This window comes from Glycine max, chromosome 6 (assembly GCF_000004515.6).
Source record: "Glycine max cultivar Williams 82 chromosome 6, Glycine_max_v4.0, whole genome shotgun sequence".
Lineage (NCBI taxonomy): Eukaryota > Viridiplantae > Streptophyta > Magnoliopsida > Fabales > Fabaceae > Glycine > Glycine max.
The window spans coordinates 20090935-20114441 of record NC_038242.2 but is presented as its reverse complement, the minus strand read 5'-3'; the positions used below and the strand labels follow the sequence as shown (position 1 = coordinate 20114441).

At 30.5% G+C, this 23507-nt stretch overlaps 1 protein-coding gene, 1 long non-coding RNA gene and 2 other non-coding genes across 7 annotated transcripts; 3 read left to right on the top strand and 1 right to left on the bottom strand.

The window, feature by feature from the left end:
* Positions 1-2320: 2320 nt before the first annotated feature.
* On the top strand, positions 2321-2406 carry LOC113002024 (small nucleolar RNA snoR77Y). Its single transcript, XR_003267552.1, has one exon. It is a non-coding gene; the product is annotated as a small nucleolar RNA snoR77Y (small nucleolar RNA).
* A 1746-nt stretch (positions 2407-4152) lies between these two features.
* On the top strand, positions 4153-4238 carry LOC113002023 (small nucleolar RNA snoR77Y). The gene has a single exon (XR_003267551.1). It is a non-coding gene; the product is annotated as a small nucleolar RNA snoR77Y (small nucleolar RNA).
* Positions 4239-7215: 2977 nt separating this feature from the next.
* On the bottom strand, positions 7216-9713 carry LOC100786909 (protein STRICTOSIDINE SYNTHASE-LIKE 11). 2 transcript variants are annotated; one of them, XM_006581976.4, is made up of 3 exons: positions 9394-9713; positions 8639-8929; positions 7216-7785 (listed from the first exon to the last, which is right to left on the bottom strand). In XM_006581976.4, the coding sequence occupies exons 1-3, from the start codon at positions 9636-9638 to the stop codon at positions 7293-7295; spliced, it is 1029 nt and encodes a 342-aa protein (XP_006582039.1). In that variant the 5' UTR covers positions 9639-9713; the 3' UTR covers positions 7216-7292. The 2 variants fall into 2 exon arrangements, with proteins under 2 accessions (XP_006582039.1, XP_003528253.1); XM_003528205.5 differs by having other exon boundaries at positions 8639-8914.
* Positions 9714-13828: 4115 nt separating this feature from the next.
* Positions 13829-16140, top strand: LOC100776050 (uncharacterized). Of its 3 annotated transcripts, none has more exons than XR_005891863.1 (4): positions 13829-14599; positions 14794-14930; positions 15062-15880; positions 15968-16140. It is a non-coding gene; the product is annotated as an uncharacterized lncRNA (long non-coding RNA). The 3 variants fall into 3 exon arrangements; XR_001388705.2 differs by having other exon boundaries at positions 13830-14930; positions 15062-15391; positions 15831-15880; XR_001388703.2 differs by having other exon boundaries at positions 13829-14930.
* The last annotated feature ends 7367 nt before the right edge of the window (positions 16141-23507 follow it).

Genomic DNA, 23507 nt, shown 5'->3' with positions numbered 1-23507 from the left:
ACATGAGTCATGAAGATGAGGAGGATGATGATGATAACAATAATACCAACAATAACGATGATAGAGATCAAGACGCATATCTAGGAGAATTCGTTGTGTGACATCGTTTTATTATTAGTTTTAAAAAAACATGCAATTTTAATTTAAATATCATCAATTTTTAAATTAAAGTGCTTCAAATTTTTAGTATCTCCTTTTAATTTTATTATATATTTTTATTAATAGATTATCTAAATTTTAAATAAACAAAAACATTTTAATAAAAAATATTAAAAATATATAATATATTTTAAATAATAAAACATTAAAATAAATTAATAAAATATAAAATATAACTGTAAAAAATATACACCATATTAAATAAAAAATATTAAATTTTTTTACAATTTAAAAAAATTAAAAAAAATCATAAAAAATATAAACTTATATTTTTTTAAAACCAAAAAACTGAAACAACTTTTTTTTAAAAAGGGTTTTACAACTTCAAAGTCGTAAAATAAAAAAAGGTTTTATGATTTTAAAATCATAAAACAAAAAAAAACTTTTATAATTTTGAAGTCGTAAAAGAAAAAAAAACAGAAATTTCTTACGATTTCAAAGTCGTAAATTTTTTTTAACTAAAATCATAAATAATTTTTTCACTTCAATTAAAAAAAACTACAAATTCATAACAAGTTTTACGACTTCTAACTCAGAAGTCGTAATACCTATGACGACTTATCTTATTTTAGGTAATTTTTTAAAAGTTATCCCCAAGAAGAAAATTTACTTGTAAAAATGCCCTCTCTTAGTAAAAAAAAGCTGATATAAATAATTAAGATTTATTTATATTTAAGAAAAATTAATTTTTTTGTTGTTTATATTTAAAATTAGAGGGAGTAACATTTATCGATAATAAAAGAAGATAATGATCCGAGTCCGTTGTTTTAATTATCATGTTAGGTGATTTGGGATTTAGGCTCAATATTGTCGACTAGCTCGATAGTAAATCTGGATGCATTTATTTATCTGAGATCATGATTAACATTTATGGAGAGGAAGATTTATCAAGGGATTCAGTTTTTTTACCATGAAATGCACGTAGTGATTGCTTTTTCAATCAATGAAGTCAAGCTAAAGAATCAATTCCTAAAAGAGTTCAACCTCTTGAAATTTCCACCTCTTTTCCTGCGATTACCTAACTTTTAGTTGCCGTGTTTAGGCATAAGGGGCATATTCAATGGTATTAACGTGGATGAAGTGGCGATAAAAGGAAGAATAAATAATAAAAAAAAGCTCATGTACATGTGTAGTAGTCAAAGGAGCATGAAAATTTCAAGTTTTCTTCTTAGGTGAGCTCAGCAACTCTGCAATTTTCTATTCCTCTCTGTTATTGGTTTACATGACACAAATCATTATTTTATTGATGCCTAGCTTTAGTGTTATTTTTCCAACTCTGCATTGTTTGATTAGATTTCAACCAAGTCCTCTAACTCCTCAATACAAATTCCAGAATACACACCTTAACTGCAATCACATCACCCTCAAAATACTTAGATGGAATTAAAATTGAACTTTTTTTATTCTTCCAACAAGTCCTTTCACCAACGTAGTATTAATTTAATATATCAAGGATTTAATATAACGAAAAAAATATATATGCACCTGCTCTTGAACAGTGGAAATATAGCTACCTACAAAAACAACGTAGGCTGGGCAAGGTATGATCAGCTCAGTTTGAGCTTTTGTCCGAAATTTCACTAGAAGTAGACTATTGTGGGAGAGTCTATTAAATTATGGAAAACCAAAGAAGTAGAAACGGTGGTTTGTATCATTGCTGAAAAAGGGCGTGACGGAGGTTCCTTCACCTTTTTTTTTTTTTACTGAAGCAACATATCAATATATCAGTAAGAAATATTATGCTATGATACTTATCTGTATTGCGTGTGAGATTTAATTAGTTCATTATTGTTATTATTATTATTATTTTGTACGTAGATGATGGAAAAACGAAAATACCGTGTATGACACTCTAAATGCAGCGCCAATTTAAAGAATGTTCGTATCCACCGCTGGCAACCCTTACAGCAATCGAGAACGTTCTTTGTTGCGCTGTGCGTGTGATTTGGGGTCTGTGAGGGTTTTGTTTTCCGTGTTCAATTTTTTTTTTTTTGGGGGTAAGGTCCAATCGCCGGTAGCTATATGTGAGCATTGACCAGCGATGCTACTATGATTGGACCAAAAACAAGAGTGAAAATTCATTTGTTATGCGATTACATTTCTATTGTTTTATATCAAAACAATTTTTATTTTATTTTTTTATGTTGTTATGTGTGCGACGAGGCCAATGAGGATTATTTGAATTGGAATTACAGTCTGAACAAATTTACATTTGATGTGAATTTCTGACTGGCTCTGAGGCTTCGTATTGGTTCATATTTTAACTGCTTAACATCATGTTTGTGTTTTTGTTGAGTTGGCTTTTTACACTTTTCAAAGTCACGTTTTGCAGTTTTTTTTTCTCTCTGTTAAATTATTGATTTTTAAACGGTGAGGTCATAATTTGGTGGTTTAATATTTCAAATATACTTGTCTTTATTTTGTTTCAACTCAACTACAAAATAATGAATATGACGGAGGACTTTTACAGTAAATTGTGTAATTATTCTTATTCTTATTTGTAGTAGTAGATTAAAGTTTGAAAATTATTTTAAAGTCATTGTTGTGAAAGTTGTTAATATTTTATGCATGTCTCAAATGATAATCTAAAATTGCAATGATATATGTTGGAACCTTGGAGATGATGCTTATAGCTTACAAAAACCCTTTAATTACCTAAGTTGTCTTTCTATAAAATTTTGTTCCCAAAAATATAAAAAATGCGACAAATATATCCGAACGTTAATAATGAATTATATGAGAGAAGTTAGAAAAAAAAGATTAAAAAAAAGTAAAATACATCTTAAGATTTGAACTCTTATACTTTGGTTATCTATTTATTTACACATCTATCAAATTGTTAATTAATTTTTTAATTAATCAATATAACTACTTATTTTTCAAAATAAAATAAATTTCTTTAGTTTTATGATATAAAAAAATTGAGTTATCATTTAAGAAAATGAAAGTTTTATTTTTGAAATTTTTTGTTTCTTCAATTAGTTATTAATCTTTATTATATATTTTGCCAAATAGAATCCAAGGTCATTGTAGTCCTTAAATTAGAGAGAGATATAACTCTACGTTCCAAAGACGAAGAATAAATCTTTGTATTAATTTTTTTGTTTTAAAGTTAACATCCATCTGTATTAGTTTGAGTATTATTGTATTTTTTTTAATTTATTGGGTTCTTTATTTGTTAGTAACTATTTTCATTTCATTTCTATTATGTATAATAAGTGTTGTCTCAAGTAGAAGCACATAAGATTTATTCAAGAGATTCTTTCATATTTAAGGTATATATATATATATTTTATTGATTAAGGAAAAAGACTTATAATTCCACTTTAGCTTTATCTAGTTTAAATTTTGTGAGACTTTTTTTTTTAAAAAAAATAGTTGATTAAATTCTTTTTAAAATAAATAAATAAATAAGTTTGGTTCTGCAACCGGTTGTATTTTTTCTATTCAAAACTCTCGACGTATTATTTTTAATCTAAATATGAGAACACTTAAATTGGAATTGTGATATGGAATAATTTTAAAGATTAAAAGTGAGAAATTTAGTAAAAATTTGATAAAATTATAAGATATAAGATAATTTTTTTAACAGCAAAGATTAAGGTTTGACAAGGAAATTTAAAAAATATATTGCATAAATACTAAACGAATAAGAACAGTAAATTATAAACACATAATAATAATAATAATAATAATAATAATAATAATAATAATAATAATAATAATAATTAGTCACAATCTATTATTAACTTTTTATAGGTTCGGGGATTAAATTTTATATTTTTATCTTTCAGGGACGCATTTGTCAGTATATTTTATTAACAGTGACAGATGAAAGTTAACGATCGGATATATTTGTCACATTTTTTACACTTTTATGAATTAAAATTTGTATTTTTATTTTTCAGAGACATATTTGTTAGCGAATTACACATTGAGGGATAAAAGTAGGATTATATACCCATTTTATTTTATGTTGTTATGTGTGCAACGAAGTCAATGAGGATTATTTGAATTGGAATTACCGTCTGAACAAATTTACATTTGATGTGAATTTCTGACTGGCGCTGAGGCTTCGTATTGGTTCATATTTTAACTGCTTAACAGCATGTTTGTGTTTTTGTTGAGTTGCAAAGTCACGTTTTGCAGTTTTTTTTTTCTCTCTGTTAAATTATTGATTTTTAAACTGTGAGGTCTTAATTTGGTGGTTTAATATTTCAAATATACTTGTCTTTATTTTGTTTCAACTCAACTACAAAATAATGAATATGGCGGAGGACTTTTACTGTAAATTGTGTAATTATTCTTATTCTTATTTGTAGTAGTAGATTAAAGTTTGAAAATTATTTTAAGGTCATTGTCATGAAAGTTGTTGATATTTTATACATGTCTCAAGAGATAATCCAAAATTGCAATGACATATGTTGAAACCTTGGAGATAATGCTTATAGCTTACATAAACCCTTTAATCACCTAAGCCGTCTTCTCTTACCCTTTGTTTGGATAGTGTAAAAAAGAAAATAACGAGGGAAAATTTAAAAAACTTAACGTGGATCCCACATATTTTTTTCTCTATATTAATTTAAATAATTTATTTCTTTCTCTTTTCTTTCATTTTTTTCTACCCAACAAATACACCATTAAGTTGGAGCTTGACCTTTCTCTTATTTGTATTTTATAAGCAAACAATAGGATACATGTTTGCTTTCTCTCTCTATGTTATACATATCATTTTTGGAAGAATGGACTATGAGGGAGTTTTTAGTTATCCTCACATGATAGATATGATGATATTTTATCAGGAAAGGAACACAACCTATCATAAAACTATTTGTTGCCTGATCTATTTATATGACAACATTCAAATCTCCTATCTTTCTTTTGTTCATTTCTCTTTCGGGCTTGGCAAGTTAAATAAATTAAGGAGAAAAGCCAGCTGAATTTAAATATTGATGAGCATCATCACACTGGTTGTTTTAATTCTTCAAATAACAGAGGTTTCACTGTAGTTAATCTTTTGTAGATCAATATTCTATATACTTCGAGTTTGATATTGTCATAAAGACTGCAATGTCTTTCTCATCTCTCTTAGCTTTCTTCTATCATTGTTTTCAAATAATTTTTTTTCATGTACCCTCAAGCTTCTTCCTCTTTCTTTTTGTAAAATGAGTTCTTCTCTGTTCATATGAGAAAGGTTATTCTTTTCTCACTGCCTAAATTTCGAATTTCGCTGCCGGAGATAAAAAAAATCATCGATTTGCAAAGCTCGGTGTAGAAAAGGGGGGAGGGACATAGAAGAAAGTAAGAAACTATTGATGCTGGAATCACTTGCTGCAATTTTTTTTTATTAAGAAGCTATGCAACAACCAATTTGCATATGTAGATCCCTTTTATCCCAATAAGCAGACACTCAAAAACTCATGGATGATTTCCTTCGGGTTTCTAATATTCTTGATTCTTTGGTTTCTAAAACTATGCTCTCCATCAAAGACCAATTTCCCTGTTTAGAAAGAACTTCTAATTGTACATGAGTCTGTCAAAAAGACCTTTTGTTGAGCCTGTCAACGACCTTATAGATGTACTTGAGTCTGTATGGTAAAAATGACATGTAAAAAACAAGGCTTTTGTAGGAGAATGGTGTAAATTTTTCCATAAATTAACAAAATGTATAATTTTTTTTTAAAATACGAAAATAGCTAACGCTTCGAAAAATGATTTCAACTTGGAGAAATCATGTTTCAAAAGACCATTTCACTTTTTAAATTTTTTATTTCATTTTATTTTTTAAAATTGTCTATTTAAAAACCGTCACAAATTATTTCTTTACCTCTCACAAAATGAGTTATTTCTTATGTAAGGAACAATTTGCAACAGTTTTTTTTACAATTAAAATTATTTTTAAAAAACAAAAAACAAAAAAATAAAAATTGAAAAAGTGAAATTGGCATTTTGGAAGCATTATTTCTTTCCCTTGAAATCATCTTTAGAATTTTTTCATAATTTACCCATTTTATGAAAAAATTGTACCAAAAGTCGTAAAAACAACTTGCTATCAGGGCCAATTGTGGCTACCCATTTATTGAACAATATACTCTAATACTCATTACCATATTTTCAACTGCTCCAAATTCTGCTATTGTCTATTTGTCTTCTCAATCCACTAATCAAACCATGGGAATAAGTTCTCCCTCTTAGCTTCTTTGGACGGGAAGTGACAGATTTTCAATTTTACTTCTTTGTTTAGTGGATAAGAAATATTGGTTGAAGAGTAATAATAGACAAAAGTGGTAACGGATGCTTAATTTAGAGGGACAAAATCTTCTGATACAGCCTAATTACTACTGTTTTATAAGCACAAATAGCTTTTGCTTCCCGGGGCTTCATGAGATGAAAGTGATATAATGGATACGGATCTTCCCCTTGTCGAATATGATTTGCTTTTGTTAAAAAGAGACAGGCAATTTTTTTTTTAATTAGTGAACCTTAAAATCATATATCTGGCATATTGAGAATCAGGCGAGAATTAAAATACATATCATTAAAAAATAGGTGAGAATTAAACGAGCCATAATTTACTTGATAAAATCTTTGTTTTCTATATTAATAAAACCAAATCATATGATTCAACAACAGGTGAGAATTCAAATTCGGGATATAACTACTTTTGGAGTGGTACCTACATACTAATTATCAAATTCATATATGTTACTAAGGGAGTCTAACTTAATTGGTTGAGGAAAGTGTATAAATGTTATAAGCTCTCTTATTGTGTTTAATTCTTATGGATAAAAAAAAATTCATATATGTTAACGTAGGGAAGGAATTGATCTTTGGTCAGTAAGATTGCTAACGACGTCGAGTTTACACAGTCAGAATGAAGAAAACAGAAAGGGGTTTTGATTTGCCTCCTACCCCACTGATTTCACCATTAATGTTATGGATTCAATCGAATTGTTGTAAATCTTCTGGTACCTGATCCTACGGATAAAAAAAAAATACCTCAAACAATTCTGCAAAAGATTACAAGGCAATGAGGTTTGCTGGTGCTATGGCATGTAAGGATCAATAAATCTTTATTTATTTAAAATGTCTCTTCCATTGTTTATAACCACACAAATGCAGCAGTGACAAAACTAGACTTTGAAAATGTTGGCATAGGAAACATGCAGGGAGGAAGCATAGAGTGTTCCATTAAACTCTTGAATTTCACTGACTGATTCAGTACCAAACTCATCGACAAGAGGCACAGCCTCTAAAACTTCACCATCCTCATTGACTCTGAGTCCTAGAGGCAAAACAGGAGGTCTTGGGGGTGGAGGTGTCCCAAAAGGATAGTTCATTGCCACCCAAAACTCATTTTTGGAGTTCCTCTTTATGTTCTCTGGTCTTCCTGGAAGCTGCAAGAATACTTCTGAAGTATTTGCTTTAGGTCCAGCAAGCCAGAATCTGCGAATTCTGTGGGCATTGCACTCACTAACAAGGACAAATGAACCATTGCCACTTACTGCCACCCCAGCTGCCACAGCAAGATTGCTGAGCAACAATGAGGTTTGGTTGGTGCTTGGATCATATTTGTATAGGTTTCCAGAATAATCATCTGTGTTTTTTAGTAGTTCACGGATATCCCTGCAAAATTCAAGTGCCACAATTATAATTAGTGCATAGTTGGTTTCTTAGATACAAAATTACATGTTTTGCTCACCTTAAAAAAATGACTTTGACTTGATGCAGCTTTAATGATCCAAAATTTTATACCTCAAGTTTCCCTTAATAAATTAATTTTGGATTAATTCACTTTTTAGTTTTTAAACTTTTTCAAAATTCAATTTTAATTCCTAAATTTTTATTTAATTGATCAATGTTCTTCAATTTTTTTATTAAAATTTTTAGTCTCTAAACTTTTGTTTGACTGGTCAAAGTCATTAAATTTTTAAAAAAATTTAGTTCCTAAATAAAAATTTGAATCCATTATTTTTATTCATTTAATGAGATTTTAAGAACTAAAAATCAAATTTTTAAAAAATTTATAGACTAGAAACTTACATTTTTAAAACTTTAGGGACATTACATAGTCAAACAAAAATTTAGAAATTAAAAACCGTAATGAAAAAAAGTTGAGATTTTAACCTGTCAAACAAATATTTATGGTCTAAAAATCAAATTTAATTAAAAATTTAGTTAATCCATTATTTTTTTTTAACATAAAATCACTTAAAATTTCATTCAAAAAATAGTTTTTGCAAATTTTTACCCAAACTCACTCAGCCTAGACTAGACAGAAATAGAATAGGTGTTGCATTTTTCATGTTTTTCTTTGATAAAGGATCAAACATCTGACATCATTAGAACCCATCCTGAAGATTGAGCCTTGCTTAGTTGAGCTACGTACAAAGTACAAACAAACTGACTTTGTCCACATTTGCATCACAAGCAAGCTATGCAAGCACATGAAAAAGTGAAACCGTGAGTATGGTATTACCTGAGCTTGAAGCCAGAGCTAGCTTCTGTAAAGTAAACGGTTCCGGTATCAGGTTCTACATCCACACCGGAAAGAAATCCAAAAGGATTACTTCCCTGTGCATGAGCGACAAGTTGGGTTGCAGCACCTCCATAGTAAGGTACTTTCACAAGCCCCAAATAAGCATCAGCTATGAACAGTTCACCTGTCTGATAGTAGAAACTCAATCCTAAAGGCCTCCCACATGTTTCTTGAAGTGTTGAGAAGTCAGAAATGCCATCACATATTGTCTTGTTCCTGCACCAACAATGGCTTTGGTTGCATAAAAAAAAAAAAGATTTAATTATATATTTTACCCTCAACTTTTTAATTTTTGACAAATTTTATTCTAACTTTTTAATTTGTCACATCTTATCCTAACCTTTAAGAAACTTGCAAAATTTACCTCAATCATTTATCAAATAAACACAAAAGTGAAGAGTAAAATTTACAAAAAATAATAAATCGGGAGTAAAATTTGTAAAATAATAAAAAGAAGTGTAAAATTTTTCAAAAAAATAAAAAGGTGGAAATAAAAAATGTAATTATGAAAGAAATAAAATAATTAAGGATAAATACACTAGTTTGTTAAAATTTAAGAATAAAATATGTCAAATTAAAAAATTAAGGATAATTTTTTTAAAAAATTTAAAAATTAGGAATAAAAAGTACAATTAAATCAACAAAATAAAAGATAGACTCATCATCCATCCTGATGGTAGCAGACAGATACATACCTGTCTTGCCATGTGTAAGCAAATTCGACGAAACCAGAATAAGTTTCCTCATATTTTAGAATTCTCCCATCAGAAACTCCAGTGTAAGGCCCTCCACCGATGGAGTCAAATGCAAGGGACTGAGGGCCTGTCAATAATGAAGGGAGAAAGAGCCTATCGAGTATTCTGGTGGAGGTAACCTTAGATGCTGAATAGAAGAGGGAAATTAAGATCACAAGGATAGCTATTGGGTTAGTGCTCAACATGATTGCCAACAATATATGTTGAACTAAGTTAGTAATATTTTGTATGTATAGATGAAGCAGAACTGATAATATTATGTGATGAAGCAGAAGATATATATTATGTATCGATGAAACTGAAGTTGTTTTGGTTCCTTTTTCCGCAATGTCCTCAACCCTGCTTGTCATTATTAGAACGTGAAAGAGCCAAAGAAAGGCTCCGGGGCCCAGCTTTAGGGCAAGAAGACACAGGAAAGTCGAATTTTCTGCCAAAAATGTTAATAGTTTGTTACAAGTTTGGATTGATTTATGGAATTCAAATAACTTGTAACATTTGAATGTCTTTCATTTGTAGTCTTTTTCTCTCTCCAATTCAAATATACTTTGGTCTTTCATCTTTTATTAAAATTTATTTTAGTCATTGTTTTTTTTAAAGATTCATTCTCCTTTAATTCTCAAATTTGAATTAATGTTATCATTTTAAAATGGCAATTATTTTTAATTTTAGATATGATTTTGAACCTTTTTAATTAATTCAATGTGTTAAATTTGTCTCATTAGATTCACATAAAACTCAAATAATGTTCAAACAAAAAAAGTTATAAATAATAAGGTGTCTAGTTTTAGTTTCTCAATTTTTTGTTTGTGTTTTTAGTCTCTCTCTTCAATAACTTAGAACACTAAATTAGGAGTGTTCAAGGGTAAGGTTTGATCGAATTTGGTCACATCTATGATCAAATCCAATCAAATTTGAAAAGATTGGGTTTGATTTTATAATTTTTTTTTGAAAAACCCAATCCATTTACAAATGGGTTGAATCAACGGATCAATATTTAAATTTATTTATTAATTTTAAAAATGAAATTATTTTTATAAGCTAAAATTTTATTAAAATGCACCTGAATTCAACACAAGATTAGTAGTGTATAACAAGATAAAGGTATACATCTTTTACTCAAATTTATAAGCTAATATAAAAACGATGAAACAAAAGCAAATACATAAAATGCCATATATACCTCCATCCCCGTTACATTGTTACTCAGAATGTGCGTGCCTCACCCCTTAATTACATTCATTTTAATTGCAAGTTGCAACATTCATTTTAAAGTTTTCAATCTTTCATCAAATCATCAAACCCATTAATTTTTTAATTAACATATATTATATATAAAAATAATAATGAGATAAACTACGTTTTTAGTCCCTGGACTTTTTGACATTTTAGGTTTTGGTGTTTAAACTTTTGGTTGACTGGTCCCATGATGTTTATCCAATTCCTTTACTGCAAATTTCATAAAAGTAACATAACATAGAAACTTCAATTCAACGATTGCTAGAAAGTTCATTAGAGTGAACTAGGAACCCCTCAATTAGGGGACAAAATTTCTTTCTTGAGTTAGTCGCCTAAAGGAAATCACTTGTTGGTAATAAGATGACACGACTGACCAATTGACTTATTTTCACACCAACATATTAATAAAAAGTAATATTCAAAATAATTTATTAAATGGAGTGAGAAGGTGTCTAATTAAGCTTATAAATGTGGTTTATGATACCAACAACGGTTGACACAAGTGGTAGCGACTTGTGTCGCTTAATCAAATGATTCATGGTTTGAATCCTGGTTAGTCCTTGGGTATGAATAAATCATGTTGGGAGGGGAATACGTACACTCATCTATTGTATGCTCATAGTCTTCGACGAAGATTAGTCACCGCTTCTGGCAGGGCTTCTTTGTACCAATACCATTGTTAGCAAAAAAAAGTGGTTTATGATCCTCCAACAATTACTTTGTTTTATCTAGCTTTAATAAGCTTTATAGGAAAGTATAAAAATAAATTTAAAAAACTAATCGGTGATAAGTCAACTTTACAAACTTAACCTATAAAATAAATTTATTTAATTAAAGTGAGGTTTTTGATAGAGGAGAGAATTTGTAAAAAAAAACTTGATTTTCGAACATCATGATTCTTGAGAATTCTTAAAATCTATTTGGTTAGTTATAAATGAAGTGAACAAAATAAAACAACAAGGGGAGGTTGAATTGTGTTTTCAATAAACTTAAACTTCTTTTTGAAAAAGATAATTGTTCTGAAGTTATTTTTAGAAAGAATGTGTTCAAATAAAGAATTGTTATGAGCTTAAAACGAAAACTTAACAATTTCTAGAAAGAAGGAAGTTACTAGTCAGAACTAAAATAGGAATATCTCTGTTCAGTTATAGATACTTGTTGAAACTCTATGTTTTTAGTTCCTAAAACCATTTTTATTAAAGGTTTTTTTGTAGAAAACAATTTATAAATAAAATGAACAAAACAATAAAGGTGAAAGGGAAGAAGAAGATGGTGCACAAATGATTTTTTTGTTAGATCTAGACGGTCTAAATGGTATATCTGGATGATCCAAAATACCCATAATTTTGATGATAACAAAATAACAAAGATATAAATTATTGATGGACTAATGGTTTACATGAAGAAAACAAGACAGACTTGATATACGTGTTGAAAGGATGATGGAATTAAGTGATGGCTAACATTCTGCTTAAGTGTTTCAGTGTTTCTTACTTTGAGAAGCAGATATGTTCTTTCATTCTGAGATACTAAAAAAGATTCAAAGAACTGTTGTCATAGTTGAGAACTCAAAAGAATTCTTGAAGCCTATCAAAATGATGGAGTTTGCTTCCCTCTGAGTACTTTGTTCTTGGCAAAATACTGAACAACAAGGTCTTACATAAAAGCTTCATCAAAATCTACATCAAGAACATCATGGTTCAGAACAAAGCAATGCAGAGTCAACATCCAAATGATGAAGATCAAGACTCTGAGTTTCTAAACATTAGAATAGTTCAGAAAGACTTAAAATGCATTACTTAAACAAAATCACAAGACTGAAGTCTGAAAAATTCTTCACTTTGCCATAATCACTGTGGGCACTTCAGAAAGGAAGAACTGACTACATCAGAAGATGTACAACTGTTGAAAGACAAAGTTGTCCATGAGAAATTTTGATGAGAAGCATTAGATTGAAGGACAAAAGAAATCAACTCAGTCTAAACCATGGACGAAACACAACACACCAACAACAAACTTTTACTACAATATTTCGAAAGTAGTCAAACTTCATAATGCATGAAGCTATGAAGCAATGTTAAGAAGAGATGAAGTTGCACTACATCAGAATGAAATATCAATATGAACTTCATCAAGAGAATTTAATAAATTATGGACTAGGTTTCAGAAAACATCAGAATGACTATTCTGATGGTTCTTCAAAATGCCCCTCATAAAGGTTCCAAAAATGGAACCTTAGAATGGTTTTGTCAGTTTTCACATCATGATAGTCGGAAAGTGAACCTACTTGTTCTAGAAGTGTGTCAGTTGTGTGGAGTTCACTCCAAAGGTCTGCTTGAGAGCTTTTTAAGGTACTTTCGAAGGCTATGAAAAGTTAAGTTGAAGCATTCCATTTCTGCAACTTCTTGAACAAATTCTCCGTGTGAGAAATTTCTGGTCTAACTTTAACACTCTCTATCAGAGTAACCCATTTTTGTGTTATGTTCTATAACTTGTAATAATCTTAGTTAGAAGTATGAAACCATATTCCTGAGTGGAATTCCTCTTGCGATGATAAAATCTATTCTTTGTGCAGTGGAATCACAAACCCATTTTTTGTAAAGCCCATAAGTGTCTAGCAAGAGTGATATCCAGTAGTGTAGCTGGTCTAGTAGAGTGCAGGTTTGAAGTCCAGTGTGGAACTGACAAGATTGTAAAATCCAATGGTCGTTAGTCCAGTTGTGAACTGGTTATGTTAGTGGAAATCTCATTTTGAAGGCTGAAGGCTGGACGCAGCCAAAGGTCAGGTTGAACCAATATACAAATATCTATGCACTTTTCTTCCTAATCTCTTTTATTTTACTATTGCATAGATATGAGATCTAGTTTTAATGAAGAACACTAAATATGTTATTTTACTTGTTAACAACATAACCAAACTTGTTTTGATAAATATGTTTTTATTAAACACCAACCTTCGAAATAAAAGTTTTTATCTTTAAAAGAATTGTTCCAAAACACTTGCACTTCCATTCTAAGCAACTTGAATTTTTATTATGAGTTAAGAACAGTTTTTCATTATGAAGTAATTCTTTCTAAACTATCATTAGAAACCTTTTAGTTTTGAAAGGAACATAAAAAGTTTTCAAAACCCCAATTCAACCCCTTGGTATTTTTGTCGCTTTAATAACACTACTAAAAAAAGGTTTTTGACGGTGGTGGATCAACGACGGTTTCAAGAACCATCTTTGAAAATCATTTCACTTCTTCAAAAGGCATGTCTCTCTCTCACTCGCGCCCTCTCACATTCTTCAATTGTTCTCACTTCAGAGCCAACATAAACCCTATCACCCAGGGAAGAAGCTAAATTGCATCCTCATCATGGAAGATGTCGTCACCCAAGGCAAGCCCTTGATCAAGGAGCAGGAAGAGGTTCTCTGCTCCAAACCCTCCATCCTTGCCCTCAGCGATGAGCTCGATAAACTACAACAACCTCTTGCCATCGCTCTCTTCGAAGATCTCCAAATCAATGACACGTCTTCTCAAAACCCTTGCCACGAGACCGAGACCGAGACGAAGCGAAACCACCCTTCTCCACTGGTGCCATTATCGTAATCGTTGTGGGATTCGTTTTTGACTTGGCATTGTTGTTGTTGCTGTGTCTCCAACGGTGGTGAAGACAACCCATGAAGTTGTCAAAGGTGGTGGTGAAGGAGCATAATGTGTTGGCGGAGGCAGGGACGTCGTTGTCGAAGGGGGATATCATCGGGGGTTCGGTGGAGGTGGAAAGGAACAAGCTTGTGTCCTTCGAAGGGGGAATTTATCTTTCTATCATTTTTTGGTACAAGATCTCTCTGTGAATCTCATTTTCCCAAAACATGGTCATTTTTACTAGTCCTGATTTCCCAGCATTGTTGCTCTACTATCTCTGGTCAATTTCTTCTCCTTTCTTTTGCTTTGCATTCACTTAATTGTTCGAATTCATTGTTTTTCAATTGAACCTTCTCTTATCACTTTTTTTAGCTGGTTGGTATTGATATTGAAGCTCATTTTGGTCCCAATTCTGTTATAGGGTTTTAGTGTTTGAAAATTGAGATGTTACTTGGTTTATTTTCGATAAAACAGTTTCCCAGGGGCATAGGGTTTTGATAAAATTATGTCTAGTGAAGGAAAAGAGGTGAAGAACATGAATAGCATTTTCAGCGAGCAAATACTTGTAGACAAGTTGTCCAAGCTTAATAACACCTAACAATTCATTGAAAGTATCCTTTTTTTTTATTATTATTATTTGCACTTAAATGATTTTTCTTCTTCTTTATAAACAATTTGTTTTGTTTGAATATTGACCCTTGGGTTGTACTACATTATTTTGGAACTTTAACGCAATATAAAGTTGGAAGGTTCTTCCTGCAACACTTAACGATGTTATCAAGACAACTGATGATCATGGAAAACATGTGGTTTCTAGATTGGTAAGCCCTTTTTATTCTATGTGATGCAAGTATTTCAAGTGAATACTTTAATATGCATGTGATGTGAGGAAAATGGAAAAAAAATGTTGATACTGTGTGCTCTGTTGGTGAACATACAATAGAACAGAGTTACAGAAGTAACACCTGAATTATGACTGCTCTTACCTGTATGGATGCTGGCTTATGTTTTATTTCCCACATGTTGGCTGACTTGAAGGACTTCAAGAAAGTCAATGAGATCTATGCTAAATGTGAGTTTTGTGGTAGTTATTTAAATTTTTAATGTTTCCTTGACAGTTACATTCTTGTAGAAGGTGAAGCTTGCACTAACTTGTTTAGGTGTGAAAAGATGAATACACTATCATAAACTTTTATTCATATTTAGCAATATCTTTTGGTAGAAATAATTAGCCATCCATTTCATATTGCAGATCATGAAAGTCCCGTATTGACAAACTACTTAAGTGTGCTAATTACTAATGAATTTCACTTCTGATAATAATTTATACTGTGTTGTAAAAATTGATCCTGCTTTGCTATGGCACTCATCTTGCATGAAAATTTTAGTGTTCAAGAAGTCCCTTGCTTTTTAACTCACTCTCCTTTTTGAACTTCTTATTCTCTGCTTTCTTGTTAGCTTGACTTTAGTTTCTAATAATTCATATTTTGAATCTTATCTTCTTTTTTTAGAGTTTTGCAAAGTGATGTGAATTATTGATGAGATCACATTAACTAAAAAGGTAAAAAGTTGTGGAACTTGTTTCAATTGCAGCCTATGCATGATCAGAAGGTGCAATTTATGATAATAACTTTTGTTTTTTTTGTAGTTAATGATATCTCATTTACCAAAAACAAAGGTAAAAGGTTATGGAATTTGTTTCATTTTGCAGTTTATCGATATTAACTAGTTAAAGATTCAAAAAGTACTAGTACAAAGTATGACCATAAACAAATAACTCGACTTATGTGATGAACATTTCAACATGTCTCATTTGACATTTGTGATGGCTTCCATTCTTGTCTTGCCTTTACTAGACTATTTTACTTTGTTTTCAACCCCACAATAAATTTGAATATTATGATTATGTCTCTTTCTTTTTCGGATTTCATTTTTGGAAGAATAGAAACATTTTTATATTTATATTTTTCAGATTTTTTTTAATTATGTATTCTATTGAAGATTATTTGAATTAGTGAACATGACATCAAAGATCCTTCTCTGTCTATATGGTTGTTATATTTTAAATTTTCATCCCAGTCACTTTTTGAATATCTCCTGTAAGTTACATTTTGCAAATTGATAATGTTTTTAGACCAGATAGGCTTGAATCATTTTAGGCCAATTAAACCTTTGGGATCAGGAGATACGGGCAAGTTTTTTCCTCATTCTCTTTTCAACTTCCCAACATTTGAAACATGCATGAACAGGAGGTGGCATAGGGCTTAAATTAATTGCTTACCGAAACAAATTGTAACTATATATATGTCTATGATGCTCAGGAAACATATAACATGGGACCTAAGAATCAAAACCTGAAACTATACTTTCATAGTATGTTCAATCCCTTTCAATATGGTGGATTAACTACAACAACCAATTATGAACATATTTTTTTAAATGATTGCATTGCTCCAACTCCAAGTATTACCTATTTGCCAAATAATTCCAAGTGTCCAACCATGTATGTTTTTTGGTGTAATTAGTGCTTTTAAACTATTAAGTCTAATTCTTCAATGAAATTTCAACATATATTAGAAACTTATAGGTGAACTAGTATGTAGTTTAGATTATTTTTTTTTTAAATTCTAAAACCTTGATCAGAATTTCTTCATTGATTTGACTGATGTGAAGTTTTTCTCTATTCATTATTTTTTTCCAATCAAACATGTTTTTTTTATCTAGTTTTTTATTTATTCATTGAAATTTGATATAGTATTTAGAATCTAAACTCAACATTCCTCTTCAAAAAAAAAAAACTCAACATTAAATAATACTTTTTTATTGCATAGTACTATTAAGGAACACAAAAAATAGTTTCTCACAATTAAACATAAATATAAGGACATATTTTTTATTTTTCCATATAATTAGAAATATCATCTTATTTTTATTTTATTTCTTGTTTAAAAATATAAAGAAAATAATATTTTAAATATTTTGATTATATCTATACAATTTTTGATAATAATATTTTATTATATCTATGGCAAAAATAATATTTTTAATTTTTATTGACATTCTAAGACAGTTTTTTAAAAAATTATCTAAGAAAGGAGACTTTTTAAGTTTTTGGGAAAATTATCTTAGAATCCTTAATGAAAAGTCTTGACTAAGGAACCATCATGAAAAGTCTTGACTTTCAATGATGTTGTCTTTGAATGTGTTAAAAAAACCATCTTCAAAAGCTCCTTTTTCCAGTAGTGTAAGCTCAAATGGTAAAAATCACTATCTATATGCTTTTACAAGTTATTGTCTAAAGGTAAAAGGAAATTGATTTTATTAACTTATCATTCAACTTCTAATGCATTATTATTAAACAAGCGTTCAATGAATTTATGAAAACCACTACCAATGTACTAAGTGTTATTATAACTCCAAAAGGACATAACTAACTAACACAAGTGATTTATATTCTGCTAGTTAATGTCCATATGATTGTCTTGCACCTGAAAGCATCTCGAGGTTGATTTGCTCGCCCTTATATTAAAATTTTCCCTCTTAATGTATGTTGTGAAATTCGTCTAATGTTTGAATTTCAAGTGTATACATGTAGAGACAAAATTAAATGTCATCAATGACAAAATCAATCGTACACGTAATGGAGAAGAGAACAATAAAAGCATTGTACCTTTGTCCCCTTTCTCTTCTCAACTAGCTCCACATAGTAGAAAAGACAAGCCATTGATGACAAAATTATTTGAGGAAGGTGCAAATCCCACAATGGATATTTTCTGAAGCTTATAATATCGACCTTAAGGATCAACACAAATCATGAGAATTCATTCAATTTTTACAAGTGCTGAAAGTCTAAACGCTAAAAAGCATTAGAACCTACAAAGTCTATCCTTTGCTTAGCAAATTTATTTGTTGTATTCAAGCTTAATTGTATATTCTCTCTTTGAGAGATTTGAATATTGCATTCAATCAAACTATTTGTAATCAATTGTGATTAGTGGAACCTTTTATAGTTTTTTAAAGAAGATCTAGATGTAGCTTAGGTTGAGCGAACCAGTATAAAAATTGTGCTTTTACTCTAGCTTCTATAATTACTTGTTTAATATAAGGTGCTTTGATCTTGTCTTTGGATACGCAAGTTTTTATAAAATCGTATTTGTGAAAATCTATTTTTAAGTGTGGACATTCTTATTAAGAACATTCTTTTCAAACTTGTGATAAACTTGTTTTGTGAAACTCTCTATCTTTAGAAAAAACTTTAAGTTTTATTTAACACACTATTCAACCTCTCTTATAGTGTGATATCTTTCATTTTAGTTGGAATCTTGAGCTCTTGACATGGCAGTGGAAGAAAATTGTTGAGAAAGGTGAAAAATGAAGGAGAAGCTGTGAATGGGCCACCACTCTTCAATGGTGCAAGATATAACTATTAGAAATAATGAATTATTGTAGTCTTCGAGTCCTGTCATATTGACATGTTGGATGTAGTGGAAAATGGAAACTACATTCCCTATGATGACAACCTCAATGAGCTTCTAAGAGAAAAATGGACTGATGAAAAAGATAGAGATTCTTATTGAACTCCAAAGTAAGAAACTCCCTAATGTGTGCCCTTTATGAAGAAGAATACACAAAGATCCATAACTTTAAAAGAGCCAAAGAAATGTGCGACACTCTTATTATAATACATGAGAGTTCCACTGAGGTAAAAAGAAACAAACTTAGTCTCCTTACTCTTAAGTATGAGATGTTTACTATGGATGAAAGCATGGACAGACAAAGTATGTTTGGATGCTTTCAGACCATATTAAATGAACTAAGAGATCTTGGTAAATCTTATGATATCATATTGACAAAATCTTAAGAAGTTTGCCTAGACAATGGAGACCACAAGAGACTGCGCTGAGAGCATCAAAGAACCTAGACAACCTATCTATTGAGGAACTTATTGGTATTCTCAAAGTTCAAAAAATTGAACTCCAACAAGACAATGAAGGAAACAAAGGGAAATCACTTGCACTAATCGTCCATAAGACCAAGAAACCTTCATCATCCAAATCATTGCCTAAAGCATCATCAAAAGTAGTTAGTGTGGATAATTCCTCTGATGATGAATATGAATATGAAGAAGCTAACGAAGATGATTTGTCATTAATCTGCAGAAAGATCAGGAAGATGTAGAGAAACAACAATGAATCCAGATGGAAGAAATCATCCAAAATGTTCTTCAAGGAAAGAAGGGATAATGAGAAGATTCTAGTCATCTATTATGAGTGCAAAAAGCCTAAACACTTCAAGTCAAAGAGCAAGAAAGGATTGATGAGCACTTAATAAGACTTGGATGACTCCACCTCAGATGAAGAGGATAAGGAGTAATCAAATTTGTGTCTAATAAATAACATAACATCAGAAGAGTCAAAATCAAAAACAAGACAAAGAGGTAGATTTTGACAACCTTGAGTCTTTAAAACAAGCTTATCATGAAATTCTTTCAAACTCTCCCATTCTTTCACAATCTTACAAGTCTTTAAGAAAATATTTCAAAAATTTCCTAAAGATCATAATGAACTTGAAAAGATATGTGAAGTTGAAGGTGATAATTCTTTAGAAGAAACTACTCAAATGAGTGGAGGTCATGAAACTATATCAATGGAGGAAGATAAGCTTCATCTTGAGAGTAAGGAACTATCCAAAGAAAATGATGTTTTATTGCAAAACTTTCATGATTTAGAATAGAAAATTAAGTCTTTATGAAAGGATGTGAAAGAAATCATTGAGCTTCATGATAATCTAAATGATGAGAGATATGATCTTTTTAGAGCCAATTCGTATTTATAAAAAAAATTATGAGGACTTGGAAAACAATAAACATGATCTTTGGGTAGAATATGAAACACATAAAAAGTCTGTAAAAATCTTAATGATAGGCTTGTGAAGAATGATGCCTTAAAAGATCAACCTTGAGATGTTGTAAAACTTTATGAGGCAATTGATACTCTAAAGAAGACTTTTACCAAATTTGTTAGTGAAATTGAATGCCTTTTCATGTTGTTGAGTTACAAAAGAAGTCAAGTTTGTTTATGATGAGTCCATAACTATTTGTTATTTTTGTGGAAAAGTTGGAGACAAGTCGTCCAAGTACAAGGATCTGCCAAAGAGAGACACATTCGATGCCTACAACACTAACAAAAGGAACACCCAAAAAGATTTGGGTACCTAAAGAAAATATTGTTGTTGTTGTAGATATGCTTGTTAATAGGAAAGAAACTACAGTCATAGTACCTGGACAATGGTTGTTCACATCATATGAGAAGAGGAAGGTCTATGTCCTGATGCCCTTCTCTCATGCATGGTGGAATATAAACTCCCAGAGGGAATCAATAAGGAGTTACATCTGGAGTGGGTAAGACAAGTATAATATATCCACTGATTTTTTTCAACCTAATCATTAAAGATTTAAAACACAATCTCCTAAGTATAAATCAATTGTTTAAAAATTGGAATTATATTTTCTTTAACAAAAATGAATGTATTGTCTTTGATCCATGATACTTCATATTCCTTACTACTAAGAGACAAAAGGAAACCTTAAAAAATTAATCTTGGAGAGCTAAAAAAATCAAAACTATTATAGTATCTATCCATCAAAGGAAATTACTGGCTATGGCACAAAATCTTGAACATATAATATGAGGTTTATCTCAGATTTGTAACCTCAAAAGAGGTCTTCAAGTATGCCATATAAGGTTGATTTTCTCTGAGATATATATCAAAGATGGAATAAAAAACAAAATCCTTTTAAAAATTATAGTCTCCATCTCTAAAACATTTAAGACATCTATCTTTGATTTGGCTAGCTCAACAAGAATAGTTTCTCATGACGGTAAAATCTTTAAAACAAAATCTTTTTTTTTTCTTTTTATTTGTGAGTTTTATCTCACTTTTTTTTGTCAATCCCCTTTTTATTTTTAATTTGAGTTGAGAGAAGGAGTTGAGATTTACTTATTGACACAACCTGCAAAATACATACATTCCCCTTCCTTTTCCTTACATTAATATTTCACATAATCAGAGTGCAAGGGACCAAAATAATTAATCATCCAAGCTAAAAATGGTCAACTAAGGGAAAAACTCATCAAAAGAATTGCAGGTCTCAAGAAAGCCTACTAATGTCTCATTTTTTCAGAAAAATTCAGAATTCATCCAAGGATATGCATATCAAAACAAAGAATAGAAAAATGCTACTGAAAGGATAATATCACACTCACATCAAGAGAATTAAGGCTCAAAACTCACATATATGAGGGTAGCTCTTAATAACAATTCACAATCATGCATGCTAATGTCTCTTCTTAAAAAAAATCTGAATTCTCACCCAATTACCCATATTTTTTTTATTAAGGAATAATTGAAAACTCAAAATTCTAAACCCAAGAATTTTTATTTCACAGTGATGAAATCAAAATAATGTAGGAAGTCACATATATCATATAAGTTCAAAGCTAGGAAGTGATGGTACCCCTCCCCACACTTTATACATGTAGTGCTCTCAATGCATAAAACAAAGTAAAAGACAGAATAAAATTGGAAATAAAATCTGAAACTAAAAATGAAAGACTGAAAACTAAAATGACTAAACTGAAAATAATAAAAAAGAAAATAAAAGATAAACCTCCCCAAGATGTAGGAGGACCCTGAAAGAAGTAGTCTTATAGTTGTTGTAGAAACTCCATATGAGCTGCAAAGCTTTTAGTCACCAGCTGGTGATGCTCCTCAACCTATTTATAGTTTTTTTATTGACCATAGTTGTTATTCACAATGCAAGAGTGTATTGTCCCTTACAAGGTTGTGTTTAGAAAGTTTAGAAATAATTTTCATGGTGAGATGACCTATTCTTCTATGCCATATCCATTGATCACTTTTGAAGGTTGCTAGACAGGATTGGCTAGGTAAGGATTCTAGACATATCCTATAAAGGTTTCACTCTCTTATAACAGAGAATAGAAATTTTCTAGTTGATGCTTTTTTAACTTGACAAGAAATAGGTTCAAACTTAACTTTATAGCCACTGTCACACAATTGACTAATGCTTACCAAGTTTACCTACTCCTTTGATGAAGGCTTTTCTGTTATCTCCAAAAGCAACATACTATCCATTCTGTCTCTTCTTAAGGTTGAAGAATTTTCTTTTGTCTCCAATCATATGCCTAGAGCATCCATTATCCAAGAGCCACATCTCTTTCTTCTTATTGAGAGTAAACATTCCTGCATCAATCTTTTCCTCTTTCAGAAAAAAGTATGAACCCATCACTATTATGGATGATACATTCATCTTTATTAAAGGAAACATCATACCCGCTGTCACATGATTGACTTCTGCTCAGTAGATTAGTTTTTAAACCTTTAAGAAAAAAAAATTTATCAATAGGTGGATACCTATCTTACCTACCCCAATTATCAGTTATTTTTTATTCCCTCCAAAAGTTACAGTTCAACCATGTATGGGGGTCAGACATTGGAGCATACACCTTTCTTTGGTCATGTGTCGTGAGCAGCCACTATTTAAGTAGCATGATAGGTATTTCTTTCTTGTTTGTCAAGGATATATGCGACAAGAATAATTTACTCCTTAGGTGCCCAAATATTTTTGGGTCCTCTCTTGTTAGTGCTGAATGCATTGGACACACACCCTTCTTTGGTAGGTCTTTGAATTTGGATGTCATGTGTCCAACATGGCCATAGAAATAACAAACAATTTTATCCTTATCATGAACATACTTTTTCCCTTTGTACCCATTACTAGATTTGTCCATAGGACTTCTATTGTATCTTAATAGCTTTTCAAGTCATTAGAAACCTCTAACAAATTTTGCTAAGGTTGTATTTAAAGTATGAATCTCTTCATGAAGTTTTACAACATCTTGAGGTTGACCCTTTAAAGTATCATTCTTTAAAAGCTTGTCATTTAAAACTTTCATAGCTCTTTTGTGACCTTCATAATCTTTGTGTGTTCGTGAACATTATGTCCAAAGGTGATACCTTCTTTAACATGATCATGAAGGTCGTTAAGTTCTTTTAATTCTTTTTGTAAAGTTTCAAGTTTATTGTCTAACTCATAATAATTTTTGAGTAAAGCACATTTTTCTTTGGTTATCATCTCATTCTCAAGGTAGAACTTAGTCTCTTTTATT

Coding starts and splice junctions, on each gene's coding strand:
- LOC100786909 (XM_006581976.4), bottom strand. CDS start 9,638: ATGTTGAGCACTAACCCAATAGCTATCCTTGTGATCTTAATTTCCCTC. Junction 8,930..9,393: donor GCTTACACATGGCAAGACAG/GTATGTATCTGT, acceptor ATGCAACCAAAG/CCATTGTTGGTGCAGGAACA. Junction 7,786..8,638: donor AGCTCTGGCTTCAAGCTCAG/GTAATACCATAC, acceptor TGAATTTTGCAG/GGATATCCGTGAACTACTAA.